The sequence below is a fragment of the Oncorhynchus mykiss genome, chromosome 12, assembly GCF_013265735.2.
Source record: "Oncorhynchus mykiss isolate Arlee chromosome 12, USDA_OmykA_1.1, whole genome shotgun sequence".
NCBI lineage: Eukaryota > Metazoa > Chordata > Actinopteri > Salmoniformes > Salmonidae > Oncorhynchus > Oncorhynchus mykiss.
The window spans coordinates 64,398,325-64,419,381 of record NC_048576.1 but is presented as its reverse complement, the minus strand read 5'-3'; the positions used below and the strand labels follow the sequence as shown (position 1 = coordinate 64,419,381).

At 41.4% G+C, this 21,057-nt stretch overlaps 1 protein-coding gene across 1 annotated transcript; it reads right to left on the bottom strand.

Moving 5' to 3' along the window:
- Window positions 1-3,308: 3,308 nt before the first annotated feature.
- On the bottom strand, window positions 3,309-12,009 carry LOC110538020 (cathepsin D). The gene is made up of 9 exons (XM_021624548.2): window positions 11,506-12,009; window positions 10,898-11,078; window positions 10,448-10,571; window positions 6,290-6,408; window positions 5,864-6,063; window positions 5,023-5,145; window positions 4,589-4,733; window positions 4,275-4,373; window positions 3,309-4,065 (listed from the first exon to the last, which is right to left on the bottom strand). Exons 1-9 carry the CDS (start codon window positions 11,595-11,597, stop codon window positions 3,904-3,906), a joined length of 1,245 nt encoding a protein of 414 aa, XP_021480223.1. The 5' UTR covers window positions 11,598-12,009; the 3' UTR covers window positions 3,309-3,903.
- Window positions 12,010-21,057: the final 9,048 nt, after the last annotated feature.

Below are 21,057 nucleotides of genomic sequence, written 5' to 3'. Positions count from 1 at the left end.
CAAAATGGTTGGTGTGCTTTTTTTCAAATGACATTTTGCGTTAGTTGGGATGTTAAGCTGAGAGCAAATTTATCAAAGACAGAGCACCTCTGTCGGTTGCTGTGGAAAAAATGTTTCCAGTTGCAAATACAGTATTTGTCAGTTTGGTCTTGCTTAAGCGGCCCCTACTGGTAACTGTTGCTCAGTCGTGATATAGTGTCTTCAGAAAACATTCATACTCATCGACTTCTTCCACATTTTGTGTTACAGCCTCAATTTAAAACCGATGAAATATATATTTTTCTCACCCATCTACAGATAATACCCCAAAGTGAAAACATGTTTAAGAAAATATATTTTATTTAACTAGGCAAGTCAGTTAAGGACAAGTTCTTATTTACAATGACAGCCTACCGGGGAGCAGTGGGCTAACTTCCTTGTTCAGGGGCAGAACGACAGAGTTTTACCTTGTCAGCTTGGAGATTTGATCCAGCAATCTTTCGGTTACTGGCTCATCGCTCTAACCACTAGGCTACCTGCCGCCAAGCTGACATATGACAGAAATATGTCATTGACATAAGTCTTCACACCCCTTAGTCAATATATGTTAGAATCACTTTTGGCAGCGATTACAGTGTTTGTCTTTCTAGTTAAGTCTCTAAGAGCTTTGCACACCAGGATTGCACATTATCTGCACTTTTTTTTGTAATTCTTCAAGCTCTGTCAAGTTGGTCGTTAATCATTGCTAGACAGCCATTTTCAAGTTTTGCCATAGATTTTTCAAGACAGTTTTAAGTCGACTGTATCTAGGCCACTCAGGAACATTCAATGTTGTCTTGGTAAGCACCACCAGTATACATTTCGCCTTGTTTTTTTAGGTTATTGTTCTGCAGAAAGCTGAATTTGACTGTGTCTTTTGTGGAAAGCAGACTGAACCAGGATTTCCTCTAGGATTTTGCCTGTGCTTAGCTCTATTCTGTTTATTTTTTATCCTAAAAAAAACTCCCTAGTTCTTGCCGATGACAAGCAGACCCATAACATGATGCGGCCACCACCATGCTTGAAGATATGAAGAGTGGTACTTGGCAATGGGTTGGATTTGCCCCAAATATAACACTGTGTATTCAGGACATAAAGTTGATTTCTTTGCCAAATATTTTGCAGTTTTGCTTTGGTGCATTATTGCAAACAGGATGCATGTTTTGGAATGTTTGTATTCTGTACAAGCTTTCTTCTTTTCCTTCGGTCAGTAAGGTTAGTATTGTGGAGTACCTACAATGTTGTTGATCCATCCTCAGTTTTCTATCGCAGCCTCTTAACTGTTTTAAATACACTTTGGATGGTGTATCAATGGTGTAAATAATAACTTCACCATGCTCAAAGGGATTTTCAATGTCTGCTTTTAAAAAAAAAAAAAATGTATGTACCCATCTACCAATAGGTGCCTTTCTTTGCGAGGCATTGGAAAACCTCCCTGGTCTTTGGTTGAATCTGTATTTGAAATTCCCTGTTCGACTGAGGAACCTTACAGGTGTGTCTGTGTGGATTACAGAGAAGAGGTAGTCGTTCAAAAATCATGTTAAACACTATTATTGTGCACAGTGAGTCCATGCAACTTATGTGACTTGTAAAGAACATTTTACTCATGAAATGATTTAGGCTTGTTGACACGAGACATGTCAGCTTTTCATTTTTACAAAATGTGAAAAAAGGCTAGGGGTGTGAATACTTTCTCAAGGTACTGTATATCGTCTTCTGTGGTATGTTAATGTGGATATTGGAGCAAAGGTATGTTCAGTTTAGAGACATTTCCTTTATTTATGGTAGTTCCATTAACTTTACACTTAGACACGGGTGGGTAGGTATTCATTTTGGTGCTCACTGTGTGCATTTAAGGGGGCTGGTCAAGCCCACTGACATATAAGATCAACCCACATTGAAAGACAGCCAGGGTTAATCTGATGTTGACGTCCAGCAGACAGACGGGGATTTAAACCAGGTCAGGTAGCAGCTATAACCATCCCATGCCCAGATGTCCAATCACAAGCCTTCTTCGAGAGTGGGCTCCCGAGTGGTGCAGGGCACCACGACAGACACCCTGGTTCAATTCCAGGCTGTATCACAACCAACCGTGATTGGGAGTCCCATAGGGCAGTGCACAATTGGCCCAGTGTACGTTGTCACTGTAAATAAGATTTTTTTCTTTACTGACTCGCCTAGTTAAAGGTTAAATATAAGTGTTATGCAAATATAAAATATAAATCAGCACTTTGCTCATCTGTGATTGAAAAATATATATCTTCCCAATGAACACTTGTCTCACAGGTATGTAGTGTCTATCCTGGTAGGAGTGGAGGGTGTGCGTGGTACAGTAGAGTATTTTTCAAGAAAATCTTTGACATGTTATGGAGATAGTTTAGCATTATATATGTTTGTAATCAAAAAAGCAGAGTATGCTTGCAATGCTACCACCACAACACAGTGTTCTGAAGTGCTTAATTCTGGGTGTGCTGATTAACAGCTCAATCCGTGATGGGACTAATTATAAAGGATGTTTTTGTGTGATCTCTGTAGACCTACAAACATTTCTGTGCTGTTGGGGTCATTTTGCCACACAAAGTTTGCTACAACTGTTATGAACCACAAAGTAGACATCTACCTTGTGGATTTCAGCCTAGCGACGATATGCTTGCATGTAATGTATGTTTAGTTTTTTTGTTGACGGTTTGATTTAATTTTAGCTATGGAACTGAATGGTACACAGCACTTTGTATACGCCGAAAAATAAATGTTGCGGCAGATGTGTGGTTTTTGTGTAAAAAAATATTGGTAATTTCAAAACATGAGGCTTGCAGGGAAAATCATATTTGGGTAGGATACAACAGCAACAGGTAGCTGGCAGCCGGAAGAGATGGAAATTAAACCAGACTGAGGCTAGTACTTTTCAGTCTTAGCTAGTAGAAAATGTTGTCAACTACTCAGTTGTAATGTCTTTTCTAGTCAAAGTCAAATATCACACAGCATAGATTTTAAAACTGGCTAGTCAATCTGGTCTACTAGCCCTAATCTGTAAGAGTTAAACATGAAAAGGGTGGGGTTGAGAAGTTTGGTTAGGTCAATTTCCTTCCCTGTACTGAACACACTTGTATAGCTCCTTTGAGGGCACTTACTCTTTAAGGATGTCTGCTGAAGCATACAACTACTACCATAAGCTTTTGAAAAGGAACAAAATGCCAGTTCAACCTGGACAAGAATGACTAGATTTTTATTTTATATACTTTTTTCAGTGTCACATCTTTTGATTAATTTTAGGATCATCAGATGCTGTAGACCATTTTATTTAGGCTATAACGGAAGCGTCATGGTCTTGGGGTCAACATACAATAAGAGTTCAAGTGTACAAGACATTGTTTCACAAAAAAAGTTTGATACAATTTCTGACATCAACTGACATCAACATTATGGTTGATTTAACAAAAACCGAGTTTAATCTACAATGATATGAATTCAGTCTTCTGCTTTCCAAAAACAAGTGGTTGCATTGTCAGATAGGCGATACAACAGTACCACTTTGTCTTCATACAAAACACCAAGCTGAACTGCATACAGCAGCTCATATCAGTTTTGATCTGCAATATTTATTAATCATTCACCAAACTCACATGGTAACACTTAAAAAAAAAAACAAAAAAAAAAACATAGCCAGCCCCCTCCCCCCCAAAAGCAAAATAGGCAAAGACAAGGTTCTTTTTGGGAGTTTTGTTCATTTGTGGTGTGCTTTTCCTCCTATAATTCAGCATGATCTGTGGGGATTTGATAGGTAGACCTTGCACCTTGGTTTGGTAGGACCACTATATTGCTTATACCCATCAAATCCTTTCAGATCTCCACAAGTGGCTAGGGGTTGTTTGTGGTTTCTCCCCTCTACTTGGCAGGGGCGAACCCCACGCGGTCTGCATCTCTATCAAACACGCTGTAGTAGCGTCCAATGAACACATCTCCCAGGATCCACAGGGGTCCAGCCGGAGGAGGGATGTTCATGGCCATGAAGCCTGACAGACAGATTTTCTGACCCATCTGGGACTCCTGCAGCACATAGGGGAGAGAAGCGTTGAATGATTCTCAACAGCAGGTATGGCCACAGAATTAAATATAATACATTTCAAGATGTATTAAAATGCCTATATGCATGCGAACTGTCATTAACCGTTTAAGTGATGATGACTGAAGTTGTCAAATTTCACAGACTTTCTACTGGCAGGCCACATTGAACACTGGTTCAAGGTGCACTTTACCATTATGATATAGTCGTCTCCAGTCAAGTTAAACATCTTCCCTCCCAGGTTGAATGTGATGATGGGGAGAGAGGAAACCTTCTTGCAGTCAATCCAATACTGAGAGGAAGAAAATAAATAAGAGTGCAAGTAAGTTAAAAATAACTGCATGTACTTCACAAATCAAAACTTCACTTCTGTCACTACAATACATGCGTGCATGATTGAAATCTTTTGTTGGCCATTCAGGAGAACTAAAACAGAGGTTGGAACTGATAGAATGTACTTATATGCTACAACAGGTAGACATTTAGTCTACAGACTCCTGTACCTACCTCTCCCATCAGTAGAGGCAAGGCTCCGATGGCTTTTTGCAGCGCCCGGACCTCCTCCGCAGGCCCAGTGATGAGGGACGTTCCCGTATCAACAATCGCCTGGCAACCGGCCTTGCACAACGTCAGCTGGTTTCCCACTTCCACACTGCAGAGCACCAATTAGCTGTGATCACTCGAGACTAAATTATCCTTATAACATCTGTGTGCGCGATTTTTTAATAAATTGGTTCAAGGACATGCATCTGGTGTAATAGAAGCAATTATTGGTACAATGATTGTTTTTATTTATTTACACGGAGAAAGTTATTTTTCCATTGACTATAAATGGGGGGATCCTACTTTCTTTGAACTTCATGGCTTCAGTGAGGGGGCAGTTGTTCTCCTCTGGTATAGATATTATAAAAGAGCCTCTGTAGATGAACCAAGTTGCTTACCTGCTCATCTCAATCTGCCAATAGGCCTTGCGTGTGACATTGACATAGTGAAGGTCTCCAGTGTAGTACAGTGGGTCCGTGCCTCCCAGCATCAGCTCTCCTCCTACAGCAGCAAATGGCTCCCTGAGGAACAGGATATCAAAAGGGGGTACAAGTTTAGTTCAATCTACTATCAGATATGTAATTGTATTGCCTTAACCCCATTGAAGATAGTGACAACAAGAATAAGGTTGTACAAGTTATGAAAATGAATTAACCGGTGGTTTAAGTTCATAGACGTTACCTACAAAAATAAATACATTTTAAAGCTGCAATATGTAACTTTTTGGGTGACCCAACCCAATTCACATAGAAATGTGTGTTATAGATCTGTCACTCATTGAATGCAAGTCTAAGCAGAAGATGTTCTATTTCTTTGCTTCCCATTCTTAAGTTTTGTTTTTGCTGTTTTACTTTCAGTTTTGTACACCAGCTTCAAACAGCTCTAAATACAATATGTTTGGTAAAATGGAAAATATATTTCAGTGGTCTAGATGGTACAATGATTCTCTACACTATAACGTGCTTGTTGTCACAAACTGAAATTAGGTGAACTATTTCACTTATTTCCGAGGAAATATGACAGCAAGTGTGGTTAAAGAATTTCAGGATAACAGGAGCTAAAAATATCCCAGCTCAAATAAAAATAAACTCCTTTCAGTTGACCTCCAACGGTAAACACAGCTTTAAAAAAAAAAAAAAAAGTGGCTTAAAAACAAAATCACAAGTCAAACCACACATTGACCTACGGCCCTCAGTAGGAATGTATTAAAAAGGAGAGAAAAAAATCCCTAAAACCAACCTGCTAATATAGAAGGAAAATATGTTCTGAGGCAACAGCTTGGCAGCCATGGCGGTGTCAAACACAGGGGTTATCTTGTTGACAGATATGGTAGGGTAGCCCATGCCCAGCACCCCGTCAAAGCGTGCCACTGCAAACGTGATGCCAGGTTGCTTCACGGCCTCACCAAACTGTTGACCAGTGACCTGCATGCCCGCCAACTGAGAGAGGGATGGAGTGAAGAACAGGAACTGATGTACAAAGCAGATTGTTCGTGAACACAAACCGTGAGGTTTACAGACAATACACAGTAAGAAATGGTATGCAGACTATGCTCCACATTCCATCACTTAAAATGGACAATGGTAAAATTCTGTGGATTTGTCCACTTAAATGAGAGGAATGCAAATGAACAACATGTGCACACACACACAACAGTCCACTTACAAAGACAGTGTCCCCACTGATGAACCCAGACAAGCTGCCTCTGCCATACTGGATGGAGAATTTGGTGCCATTCTGAACGTACGTGCTCGACTTCTTGGAGTTATAACGATGGTGGAGCCCTAAGCAGAGGTGTACATAAAGTTGACAACTGTCTCAGGTTGGATAAATGGCACTCATTTTCATACAAAACAAACATGTCCCTCATGCCGCCTTAAAACGATGAATATCACTTCCAGTACAGCATGCTAAAGCATGGATGAGCAAAAAAAATTAAACGTTTATGCAACTTTAGCACCCATCTCATGACTATATGATAAAGGGAGATACCTAGTCAGTTGTACAACTGAAATGTGTCTTCCGCATTTAACCCAACCCCTCTGAATCAGAGCGGTGTGGGGGGGGCCTTAAATTGACATCCATAGGCGACTCAGCAGATATACTATACTATGTTATAACCATATGTTATGAGTGAAGTGCATCGCCACGGGAAGTAATTTGGGGCAGGGGGTGCTACGCCGACAGGGGGGGGTGCAAAACAATGCCTGCGCTGAATACCTATATTGTCCGCTAATACAGGAAGTGAAGACCCAGTGCACTACTGTAAAACAAAATAATTGTATTTCAGTGTTTACTAGCATTTGTTGAGTCTGATAATTCTCTACATTTGATATAGGTTTTCCAGTTTCTTGAAATACTTTGCAAATGCAGCTTGTTTCTGTGGAAACTGAAATGATCTATTCATTCCTTTTACATGTTAGTAGATGCTCTTATGCAGAGGAACTTATAGTGAGTGCATACATTTTTATATTGGTCCCCCGTGGGAATCGAACCCACAACCCTAGCGTTGCAAGAGCCATGCTCAATCAACTCAGCCATGTCACAAACCACTTGATGTCTCAATGTACTCAATAACGTATTGTGCATTTGTGATGGAAAATCCACAGGTACAAACCTAGATGACCAGCCAATGTACAATACAGTAATGTTAATTTACATTAAGTTTGTAAGGATGGTAATTAATATTGCACAAAAAGTGGTTGTTTTCCATGTTATTTGATCAATAACTTTTTTTTTTTTTTAATTGATGGATGTTTTGTTTCTTTGCCAATAACTTTGCACCTTTTGATGTAACATGTTTAAGGAGAGGGTTTTGTTTTTTCTGGATTCCATTAGAATGATCGCAGAGAAAGGGACAGGGCAACAACTCATACAATTCCAACTATTGAACACCACACGATACTGTTCTTAATTATACAACTACCTTTTTGACAAAGCTGAGATGCTGAAGAAAATGTTTTGCCCGCGCTACAGATGTCTAGATTGGTCCACTAATACAGGACTACTAATGGACCAAGTGCACTACTTGTGAAGAATATCTAAAATTTCCACAAAATACACAGTACCAGTCAAAAGCTTGGACACACCTAATCATTCAAGGGTTCTTTATTTTTACTATTTTTAGTGAAGACATTTAATACTAATGAAATAACACATATGGAATCATGTAACCCCAAAATATTTGAGATTAGCTACCCTATGGCTTAATGACAGCTTTGCACACTCTTGGAATTCTCTCAACCAGCTTCACCTGGAATGCTTTTCCAACCATCTTGAAGGAGTTCCCACATATGCTGAGCACTTGTTGGTTGCTTTTCCTTCACTCTGCGGTCCAACTCATCCCAAACCGTCTCAATTGGGTTGAGGTCGGGTGATTGTGGAGGCCAGGTCATCTGATGAACTCCATCACTCTCCTTGGTCAAATAGCCCTGACACAGCCTGGAAGTGTCAGGTCATTGCCCTGTTGAAAAACAAACGAGTCCCACTAAGGGCATACCAGATGGAATGGCGTAACGCTGCAGAATTCTGTGGTAGCCATGCTGGTTAAGTGTGCCTTGACTTATAAATCAATCAATCACCGACAGTGTCACCAGCAAAGCAACCCCCACTTCCATGCTTCACGGTGGGAACCACGCATGCAGAGATCTGTTCACCTACTCTGCATCTCACAAGGACACGGCGGTTAGAACCAAAAATCTCAAATTTTGACTCAGACCAAAAGGACAGATTTCCCCCGGACTAATGTCCATTGCTCATGTTTCTTGGCCCAAGGAAGTCTCTCCTTATTATTGGGGTCCTTAAGTAATTTCTTTGCAGCAATTCTACCATGAAAGCCTGATTCACAGTCTCCTCTGAACAGTTGATGTCGAGATGTGTCTGTTACTTGAACTCTTAAGCATTTATTTGGGCTGCAATCTGAGGTGCAGTTAACTCTAATGAACTTATCCTCTGCAGCAGAGGTCACTCTGGGTCTTCCTTTCCTGTGCCAGTCCTCATGAGAGCCAGTTTCATCATAGCACTCAAAGATTTTTGCGACTACATTTTTTAAAACGGATTGACTGACCTTCATGTCTTAAAGTAATGATGGACTGTCATTTCTCTTTGCTTATTTTAGCTGTTCTTGCCATAATATGGACTTGATCTTTTACCACATAGGGCTATATTCTATATACCACCCCTACCTTGTCACAACACAACTGATTGACTCGAATGCATTTAGGAAAGAAATTCCACAAATGTACTTTAAACAAGGCACACCTGTTAATTGAAATGCATTTTAGGTAACTACCTCATTAAGTTGGTTGAGAGAATGCCAAGAGTGTGCAAAGCTGTCATCAAATATAAGATTATTTGTTTTATGTTTAACACTTTTTTGGTTACTACATGATTCCATGTGTTATTTCATAGTTGATGTCTTCTACAATGTAGAAAATAATACAAAATAAAACATTCTGGAATTAGTTGGTGTCCAAACTGATGACTTGTACTGTATATACACTGAACAAATATATAAATGCAACATGTAAAGTGGCTGGTTCCATGTTTTATGACCTGAAATCAAAAGATCCCATACGCTCAAAAAGTTTGATTTTGGGCACAAATTTGTTTACATCCCTGTTAGTGAGCATTTCTCCTTTGCCAAGATAATCCATCCACTTGACAAGTGTGGCATATAAAGAAGCTTTGTGTGCTGGGGACAATAAATGCCACTAAAATCTGCAGTTGTGTCAAGTTGAGGGAGCGTGCAAATTGGCACACTGACTGCAGGAATTAATGTTAATTTCTCTACCATAAGCCGCCTCCAACGTCCTTTTAGAGAATTTGGCAGTACTTCCAGTCGGCTTAACGCATACCACGTGTAAACATTCCAGCCCAGGACCTCCACATCCAGTTTCTTCACCTGCGGGACCGTCTGAGACCAGCCACCCGGACAACTGATGAAACAGAATTTTCACAAAGAATTTGTGCACAAATTGTCAGAAACAGTCTCTGGGAAGATCTGTGTGCTCGCCGTCCTCACAAGGGTCTTGACCTGACTGCAGTTTGGCGTCGTAACCGACTTCAGTGGGCAAATGTTCACCTTCAATGGCCACTGGCATGCTGGAGAAGTGTGCTCTTCACAGACGAATGCCAGTTTCAACTGTACCGAGCAGATGGTAGATAGTGTGTTCGGCATTGTGTGGGTGAGTGGTTTGCGGGTGTCAACGTTGTGAACAGAGTGCTCCATGGTGTCAGTAGGGTTAAGGTCTGGGCAGGCATAAGCTACAGACAACGAACACAATTGCATTTTATCGAAGGCAGTTTGAATGCACAGTATACTGCGACGAGATCCTGAAGCCCATTGCCGTGCCATTCATCCACCTCCATCACTTCATGTTTCAGCATGATCATGCACGGCCCCATGTCACAAGGATCTGTTCACAATTCCTGGAAATTGAAAATATCCCAGTGCTTCCATGGCCTGCATACTCAGACTGGCCTGCACCCAGTGAGCATGTTTGGGATGTTCTGGATCGACATGCATGACACACCCATTGAAGAGTGGGACAAACGTGCCAAAATCAATAGCCTGATCAACTCGATGCGAAGGAGATGTTTGCATGAGGCAGACAAGGTATCTGTGTCCAACAGATGCATATCTATATCTATCCAAGTGATGTGAAATCCATAGATTTGGGCCAAATAATTTAATTTCAATTGATTTCTTTCCTTATATGAACCGTAACTAAAATCGTAGAAATCGTTGCATCTTTTATTTTTGCACCCCTACTTCCTGTGGCTATGGTGAAGTGCAACAAAGGCAATAATAGACTGACTCACAGCATGCAACATCCAGGAAGGAGCAGTGAATGGAGGGCACCCACAGGTTGGAGGAGCCAGTGTCAAACAGCACAGTAAAGTCCTGGGGTGGTGTGCCTATGCTGATCACCCCATAGTACTGAGCCTGTAGAGAGATTTGACATAAACACCACATTCATACGATAAATAAGCATAAGTCTATACTACAGTTCTCTTTTCCTAACTCTTGGGGAGATACTTAATGTGCAAGCTTTATTAAACCAAATAAATAAATTACACACACACACACACACACACATCTCATAACCTTCAATCTGGGCCATGATTATCAGATTGGGCATGTTATGAAGGGTAAGGGTTGGAACAAAAGCCTGCACACCCAACTCCTGGAGAACCCTGGCTTTACTTGTTGTTTCAGTCAACCTAGAACAAGCTAGAGTTAAACGAGGCCTAGTGACAATATCCACTTACATCCATGAAGTTAGTGAGTCTCTCAACTGGCACTTTCGGGCTCTGAGTGGTTGCTGGTAAGGGTGTTGGTGTGTCAGCTCCTGCACCACCAACGGTCTTGGCCATGTCCTGGAGTTGTTCAAAACTCATCCCATTGTCGTTCATTAGGCGGCGCATACTGCGCGTCTTGTGGAGGGGAATTCTAAGGGATCATTGATATGATACATTAGTTTCGGTCGTAATTTGTTTAACAAATAATTCAAAACTCGTGCGCTCTAACGTACTTCCTGTTTTATACTGATGTTCCCATACATTTACGAGCAGCTTGATTCTATTTTACAACTTAATTGCTTCGTTATTATGTACAATCTATGTTAACTTCAATTCAAACTTTAGGAGATAGATGTCATGAACATGCCAGCGTTATGGAAACGTTCTGTGGGTGTACCAAAATTCGAACAACATGTGCCTAAACAAACATGCATGTAAAATTGGCAATAATAATTGCCTAACGTCAGGAAATTAAACTACTCCAGAGATAGCTTATTCTATACTCATCACGGGATGGCGAAAGAATAATTACTTGCGTTATTCAAAAGTTAACCAAGCAACTGACGAAAATATGTTACCTTATAATAGCAGCGCTGTGCGCTATCAACAGCGCGACGGTTATAGACAATATTTTAAGACACTTCATATTCTGTCTTCGATAACTCATCATCCAGTTGTTTTTTCTTTCACTTTAGACAATCTTGGCTGGCCAAACTGTCCGTCCACAGAAGACCGAGCACTATCAAATCTACGCACTAAACCCAGTTATATCAGTATGCGTTTCGGTCGTTTCCGTACACACTCGCTTTTCTTCACTCGGTCCAATCCTGATTGGAGAGAGCACATACATTAGACGGTCTTATTGGCTTGAATAAAGTCCATCGTTTTAAATTGGTCACTGCAAGCAGGTATCATTTGGACGTCTAGAATGCACCTTTTTTTCTTTCTTTAACACTACACAGTTGATTGAAATTATAAAAGATTGGTGATTATTTAAATCAGGTGTGTAGTTCTAGGGCAAAAAACAAAACGTGCACCACTTTGGGTACCGATTGTGGGGAATCGCGGATAGCACGGGTCATTTTAAATCAGACACCCTACTGCGCACTTGACAAGTCACTGTCGCAGGATCACGAGAGATGGAGAATGATCTGATTGCGGCCCGCTATTCGGGGCGTTACTGCATCTGCAGGAACCCCTCTTAAAGAGCGACTGCTTTTAAAAAGCAACGAATCTCTTTGAAAAAAACCTTAAGGACATCGATATGAGTCGTAAAAAGTTATTCTAGTGTCAACATTTACTAGAAAGTGTAAATAGAATAATTTTGGTCATAAAATCAGTCTCTCTTAAGCTGAGGTTGGATCATCCGTGTGTCACAACTGGTAAATGAAGGTTGGGTTTTGAAGATGTCAATTTTCCCACTAACATAATAACAATATATATTTTTTAATTTGTAAAGAATAAATTAAATATATATTTTTTAATCCAAAACACAGAACACAAACAACAATCAAAGCTATAAGTGTCGCCAGATCCAGGGAACATGAGAACAGAATAAGCAGAGGTCCTTGAAAGCTTTTCTGAACAGCACGGTCTTGAGCTGTGCCTTAAAGGAGGACAGAGATTCTGCAGCCCTAATAGTGTCTGGAAGTGCGTTCCACAGCTGTGGAGTAGCGCAACTGAAAACCGTCACCCATAGTTTTTAGTCTGCTGCGGGGAGACAAACCTGGAGGAGCGAAGGGTGTGTGTGGGGCAGGAGGGTAGAATGAGGTCAGACAGGTACTTTGGTCCAGAGTTGTGGATAGCTTGGTAGGTGTGAACCAGGATTTTGTAGTCGATTTGTGAGCATATGGGGAGCCAGTGGAGGTTGAACAGCACTGGAGTAATGTGCTTGCGGTGTGGGTGAGGACATGTGCATCACAGTTCTGGACATATTGTAGCCTGTTTAGGCACTTGGCAGATGCGCCAACAAAAATAGCATTACAATAGTCCAGACGGGATGAAATAAAGGCGTGGATGAGTTGCTCAAGCTTCCACGTCTACAGTGTCTCATGAGGGACAAATATCATTAACCAAACATGAAATGATCAGGAGACCCGGTCCGTGTGCTTATGGATAATTCCTATTTCCTTTCATCTCAGCAATGCCAAAACGAGGAAATTAATATAGTTTTGTCATTTTTCTAGCTGAAAACCAAAACGAAAATCAGGTATCAACTTATTTTATCTTTTATGGTATCCAAATTGGGCATTGGGCATTGGGCATTGAGAAACATTAAACATTTATCAAGGGAAGACAGGGAAGACATCCTACTCCCTCATGTGGTACCCTTCCTGCAGGCTCATCCTGACATGACCCTCCAACATGACAATGCCACCAGCCATACTGCTCGTTCTGGGTGTGATTTCCTGCAAGACAGGAATGTCAGTGTTCTGCTATGGCCAGCGAAGAGCCTGGATCTCAATACCATTGAGCACATCTGGGACCTGTTGGATCGGAAGGTGAGGGCTAGAGCCATTCCCCCCAGAAATGTCCGGGAACTTGCAGGTGCCTTGGTGGAAGAGTGGGGTAACATCTCACAGCAAGAACTGGCAAATCCACGAGGAGGAGATGCACTGCAGTACTTAATGCAGCTGGTGGCCACACCAGATACTGACTGTTACTTGGATTTTGACCCCTTTTTGTTCAGGGGCACATTATTCAATTTCTGTTAGTCACATGTCTGTGGAACTTGTTCAGTTTATGAGGCCAAGTAATTTGGCCAAGTGCATCTGTGCTCTCTCTTCAGTGTGCTCTCTGCTTAGCAGTGGTCTCTGCTCAGTTTGGCAGCTGCGTGAGTGGGAGAGGGAGATGCTCATGTGCTTCGCGGTTCACCGGATCTTTTTTCTGCAGTTTTCTTGAAGATCACTCCACGACACACGATGCAGCGCTGTTATTCAGCAGCAGATGATGCCCTGTCAGCCACTGACTTGTCATTCCCACTCGCCATCACTCACCGCTATCATCAAATGTACTCATGCTAGCCACAAGTTCTGTCTGAGCTGAATTCTCATGAAACCCAAATACAGGGATGAGTTTCTCTTTCATACAAACTTTGAGAAATAACGAGGAGCGTCCACAATGTGTTTTGTGCGGGGAAGTGCTTAACGTTAGTAATGAGTCTCTCAAAACCAACAAATTAGTCAAACGACACGTCCTGACCAAACAGACAGCATGATGGTAAACCCAGGGAGTTTTTTCAGAACAGGGCAGAATGCTTCAGGAAACAGTGCTTCGACAGTAGAAAAGTAAGTCAGCTAGCAAGGCATTGTTGTAATTTTATAACAGGCGATGATAAGCAGAAATAAGGGAGTACTAACTCTCATAGTAGTAGATGTGAGTTTCGCTTTCAAACAATCCTGTGGCCTTGTAAGTTACACAGCCTCCTGAATGGAAGGTTTTATTTATTAGCGGCATACTGATGGTGCAACCCTTAGTAACAGTACAGATGAAGATGAAAGATTATCAGGCCTACTGTACATCTTACTGTAGAAATTATTGTTGAAAACTAGTCTACGTTGGAACTGTTGCTGTTAAAATACAAGTAATAATTTGTTTTCTTAACTAGAATAAACTGATTGATGCAAGATGCTTTTTGAGGCAAACACTCACACAGTTCTGGGTTGCTCATCTACAGCAGGAAGCGGCCTCCTGCCTGACTGGGAAACAGTAGATGTTCTGATCCAGTTTGGTACCACATACCTATGTGAGTCAGGGTTCTCAACTCTGACATACTTAAAGAACAAGTGCATAAATAACCTCATTGCTGAGTATGACCTCAATGTTGCACTGTCAAAAACTGAGCCCAAAATAGACAAGCTTGTTGAAAACTTCAACCAGCCACACACCTCTCATTAGGACTGTGTGTGTGTATTACCTGGTCTACATCTGTCTGATGTGTTCAATCAGTTTATTCTAGTTCAGAATAAAACATGTGTATTGTATTTTAAACAGCATCAGTTCCAACCTAGACTTTCTTTCAACAATAATTTCTACAATAAGAAGTACAGTAGGCCTGATCATTTTTCATCTGTACTGTTACTTAGGGTTGCACTATCAAAAAGCTTGTGTGTGCGTTCTGTTACTAATCTGTGTGATGTGATCAATCAGTTTGTTCCAGTTCAGAATTAAAATTATTTATTCTAATTTAACAGCAACAGTTCCAACCTAGACAGATATGTAAGAGTGTTTTTAATGGTGGAAAATAAACATGAATATATATTTAATTGAATATTTTATTTAATTGTTATTTGTTTTTGTCTATATTGGATTTGCTTTCGGCATAAGGACAATGAAATGTACCGATATTTACATATAGTTGCATATTTTCCTAAGCTTGGGTCACAGGAAAACACAACATTTCTAACTTGGGTCCCAGGCTGAAAAAGTTTTAAGAACCCCTGCATTAGAAGCTAAGATAACAAACAGAGACAAGCCATTCTCCTTTGTTCACAGCGGAAATCCCGCGCTTTGGGTGACGGAAGCACCGCCTTTGCTGGAATCCCGTGTGATTTCAGTTTTCAGGGGTAAATCACCTCTTGTGATAAAATCTACACTTTTTTCTCACATCTGTAACAACTGGTTGCACTTTATAATATCCAACCAATCTTAACTGATTGGGTGTCCTTGTCTCATTTGATTTAACAAGGAAGTTACATTTCCAAACAAACATTTTTACCAGGTTGATCTTTCAGATAAGGACCTCAGCAGGGATGCAAACCCAAACTATGCCATAAGCGAAAAAACGGCAGAAATTGAGATAAACATCCTCCAAAATAAACCATCAGGCGCAGGCCTTGTAAAGGTTCTCTCCAGTTTAGCCCTGAAGTATGGGCGCCAGCAGAGATTGACATTGGTCCAGTACCACAGTAGAGACCCCAAAAAAGGATACTGCTAGCCGAGGAACTGCGCTTGAGAACGGAACAATTAAAAGAAATGGCAAAAACGTATGATGACGAACGAGCACAAACTCTTGAACAAAATCGTCTTCTACAGGAACTACTCAATTTAGCCAAAAAATAAATAGGACGAAATCCACACCAAACTAGATACATCTGCAGACCAAAGGCGATCAGTTAATGAACACAATAACCAAGTTGGATGACAAAACTCCTATGCAGCAGAATACCACCCTTAGATACCACCTGGAGGAACTCCAGAACAGTCATGCGCTACAGCGTGACTGACCAACAAAGCAACCAAGCTCGCAACCGGAGCTCGGTACACAAACGAGTGAAAACGACAGAAGGTTTCAGACCTTACCTCTCTCAGGTGTCCCTCAGTCTTTTCCTCTTGGCCATCCGGCACAGAGTAATATGGCGCCTCCACACCAACAAAGCCAAAGCTGGGCTTCTCCTCTTGGCCTTACGGCCCAAAATTTCCCACAGGATGAAGTCAACCCTCTCCACGCACTTGACATGGAACGCCTTGACAAAATCGGCAAAAACTTCCGCACCTTTGACCCCGTTCCAGGGAAGCAAAAACGACACAGATGTTCTTAGCAGACATAGAGGACGCCTTGGATGGCTACCCTAACGCTACGGGTACTGACAGGCTTTACCTGTTGAAGCGAACGTCGAATAGACATGTGACAAGGTTAATCTGTCTACAACAGCAACACGTGCAAAACGACTCTGTGACACTTGCCACGGCTTTGAAAATAGAATTCAGTGGTTCTGCGACTCGCAAACACGACAGCTTGCTGACTAACACTGTCAAACAAGCTTGGATTGAACACCCACAAGCATACTATCATGGGCTTCGTTCAGCTTACTTTGGCCTACTCACTGAAATAGGAATGGAAGAGCTATTACCATTCAAACAACATTTTTCTGTCGATCTTGTATCCCAACTTCATTAACTACTTGTGCCTTACAGTCCACATTGGTTTGCCAATCTCAGAACTCAGAGAGTTTGCAAGCAAAGCTTTTGAGACATAAAAAGTGAGCCGCCCTAAGAGCCCTGACATCTCGGTTTTCAATATTGAACAGGAGCACTAACTCCAGTTAGAAGGGGCTTTATCAGGGATATGAGTGTTGAGAGATGACTGCACAACAACAGTATCTACCACAAAACCAATAACCACCGCGGTCCAAATAACTATAAAGAACGTCGCCAGCGAAACGACTACCGCTACAATCAACCTGAACGCTACGTTCCTGCACCCACCCCCCCACACAAAGTGTCAGGGCACAAGGGTAACAAAGGGTTCAATGATGATCAAAAACGTAGACCTATACTCTCTAGAATATCTGTTAAGAGAAGTACAAAAGCTTAAAGAATTTGAGAAAGAGGAAAAAATTAAGTCACCATGACTAGTCATGGAATTGCCTGAGAACAGGTCCGACGAAATTAACACCATTAGCGAGGACGTAAACTATCAAATTACCCCTGCTCTCACTCAAAACCCTATCCAGGGCCCACTCGATCAAGAAACAAGCCCATGGGCTTTGACTATAGACTCAGATACAAATATTGTGACGCACAAGGTAAACAACATCGCAATAGCCAATTCCACTCAAACTCCGATGAGTCAATCTGTTTTCACCATGAACACAAATGACACATCACGCCGTTGCCAACAATCAATCCACTTTGTGGGGAATGTGACCACAGAGTGCAACTCCGAGGGTCGCTGCCTGGAAACAGTCCTGGAGGACTGCTTAAGCTGTGATGTGCTAATTGATTCGGGCTCGGCAATATCGCTCATCTCTCAAACATTGTTCAATGATCTCAAAAGGGCTTTGAACCCAGCCAAATGTTGGTTAAAAAGGGAACGATGCGACACTAAACTTAGAGGTTTCACTCAGACTACCTCGCCTCTCACAATGGGACTCATGCTGAAACTACACTTCCAAGACGTATAGCTTGTTCACCCTGTGTATGTTACCAGCCTCGACACTGAACAACCTGCTACTCAGAGCAGACTTGATGGATCGTTTGATCCCACTAATGGATTGGGAAAACAACCAAGTATTGTCACAAGTAACTGTGCCGTCTCCATTTATCACACTGTCTTCTCCTAACGCTGGCTGTAACACAGTCACCCACAAGGAGCATCTGTCGACAGGACCCCTTGGGAAAAATACGTTTCGACACCTCTTGGTGCAGAATTTGACTCAAGCAGATATTACAAAATCTCGTCACATTCAAATCAGCAAACCTAATAGACTCTTGTTTTCATGAATTCGAACCAGCAGTCTCTGTGAGTGAGCCACTTCCCTCCTCCTTGGAGTCATGCGATGCTGTGGCTAAGATGAACTTCTCTTGTCCTTCAGGTCACGACAGCCACTGAGCGTTTTGAAGCACAAGCACCAGGTTAAAAGGTTACAGCCAATCTACTAACTATGCAGCTACTGACAACTCGTACAAAGGACACAAACTTCTCGTTAGGGGGGGGGGGGCTACATGCAACACTGTATGAGGCCGTCTGATCAGGAAATAAGTTGTAAACTTCCCCACGAAAACAGAGAGGAGCGGACAAGCCCTTCAACGAGGATAACCTTAGAATAAATCTGAGTTACCACAGTTGGCGTAAAAGAACCCCCCAAAAAATGGCAACAATAATCACTTCTTGCCATGTGTAGTCTCAACTACAATGCAACTAGTAAAATGCTCTAATCATGTGTTCCGGTAGGATAACATTTTGGGATAAATTGGTAGGGTAGCTGGCCCCCTTTGGTACCAGTACCAATGCCAGCAACAGTCAGTCCAGCCACAGTCCGTAAGAAGGTTAAAGACCAAATAATTTGAATTGCCCTTGATAACAGCGACAGATGAGGTAGTAGTCGCTCAGATTGCAACACGGTGAAGAGAATTTCCAAAACAGTCTTCTGTTGGTTAACACACATGCCGCTAATAAATAAAACCTGCCTTTCAGGAGGAAAGTTATTAGAAGTCATGAACCATGATCAAACCGCATACGACTGGCTCAGTGCTTATAGAGTACTTCAGTTGTGAGGTTAGCTCCTCTGTGGATAACATAGCTATGAAATAGACTCCTTCATACCTATCGCCACTACATTGGTGTAAGACACATTGACTTGTAGTAAAACCACTACAGGTCCCCTTGGCATATGGCTTGAGGTCGGCACCGATTCTTACTGACACATGGTCATTGACATGGAAATTAAATAATGACATCAGACTCACTCTACCCAGGTTGCAGCCTACCAGGATACTTGGTTTTCTTGCCCTTGGCATGTGTACTTGTGCAAGCAGAAACGCACATGCACAACAAAACATTTAATCAGGATTTATACTAGGATCACTTAAGGGTCTGAGCAAAATACCAGTCTTGGTAAAGTTGAAAATAGATCCTGAAGCCCCTTTGACTCTACAGCTACATGAATCACCAGTTTCTATCCAGAGGTTCATAGATCATCCCTGTAGACTGTCCGAAGCTAGTGCCTTATAGCTGTAGACTTATCATGTAGTAATCAACTTAGGATAGTGCCCAAAGCAACACACCACTAAGTAGGATCGCCCTAGATATGACATTAGACTAAATGCCATGATAGAGTCATTTAGTTAAGACCGTGGACCTATATAGAATAGAGTCCAATTAGATTATTAAGGTGTGGTAACTATATTTTGTGTATCATTTTGTTCGTGTTTTTATTCTTTTTGTTTCTTCTTTTTTTTTGACACATAGGAAGTGATACTGTCACAAACAAGTTCCCCAAACGACCACCAGTTGGTGCCACAACGCCGCTCATTTCGGGAAGAAATGGAATGAGTGTTATTTTGGGTAATTCGCTTAACATGTAAAATATATACAATAATACGGTAAGATGCTTTTCAAATTATAGCATACAAACATAAAGAAATAAAACATTGTCCTAAATATAACCCATCCAATTAGTGAATATCATAGATAAGTTAAAGCTGTTTAATATGAACAGCATGAAATAATGCAGAAAATGCTAAATAATCTATTCCACTATTCCACAGTGGCTACTGTATTATTACGTTATACAGTTTATTCCCCAATTGGTTTTGGGACATTGTGGGGAACAAAGCTCCATGCTCTAAAAACAATTACAATAATCACCAAACTGTTTTTTTATTGAGATTGTGAAACCCCTAAAAACACATTTCCTACACATTTTTAATATTCAAACAAAACCCTTTGTAACATACCTTTTGCATAACATTTGCGTATCATACTAAATACTAAAGGTAGAGTGGAATTCCACCATGCATAAAATGTATGAGAAGTTTATTAATTCAGGAGTTAAATTCACACTCTGCTTTAAAATATGTAGCAAAACATTCTAGCACTCAAAACCACACCCCCATCATTATCATATTTCTAGGCATGCTTTATTGCAGGTAGATTTAGAATTGTTCGTTTCAATATGTGTTTTTTCATGCACATTGATTGATTAATCTAATTCTGATAAATACACTATATACAAAAGTATGTGGACAGCCCTTCAAATGAGTGGATTTGTCTATTTAGGGTGTATTTAATCGAGCACACAGCCACGCAGTCTCCGTAGACAAATATTGGCAGTGGAATGACCTTACGGAAGAGCTTAGTGACTTTCAACGTGGCACAGTCATAGGATGCCACGTTTCCAATAAGTCAGTTCATCAAATTTCTGCCCTGCTAGAGGAGTTGGAGTGGTGTAAAGCTTGCTGCCATTGGACTCTGGAGCAGTGGAAACATGGTTTCTGGAGTGATGAATCACGATTCACTGTCTGGCATTCCAACAGACGAATCTGGGTTTAGCGGATGCCAGAGGAATGCTAGCCGCCAAAATGCATAGTGTAAAGTTTGGTGGATGAGGAACAATGGTCTGGGACTGTTTCTCATGGATCAGGCTCCTTAGTTCCAGTGAAGGGAAATCCTAAATTTACAGCATACAATGCCATTCTAGACATTTCTGTGCTTCCAACTTTGTGGCAACAGTTTGGGGAAGACCCTTTACTGTTTCAGCACGACAATGACCCCGAGCACAAAGCGAGGTCCATACAGAAATGCTTTGTCAAGGTCGGTGTGGAAGAACTTGTCTGGTCTGTACAGAGCCCTGACCTCATCCCCATCGAACACCTTTGGGATGAATTGGAATGCCGACTGCAAGACA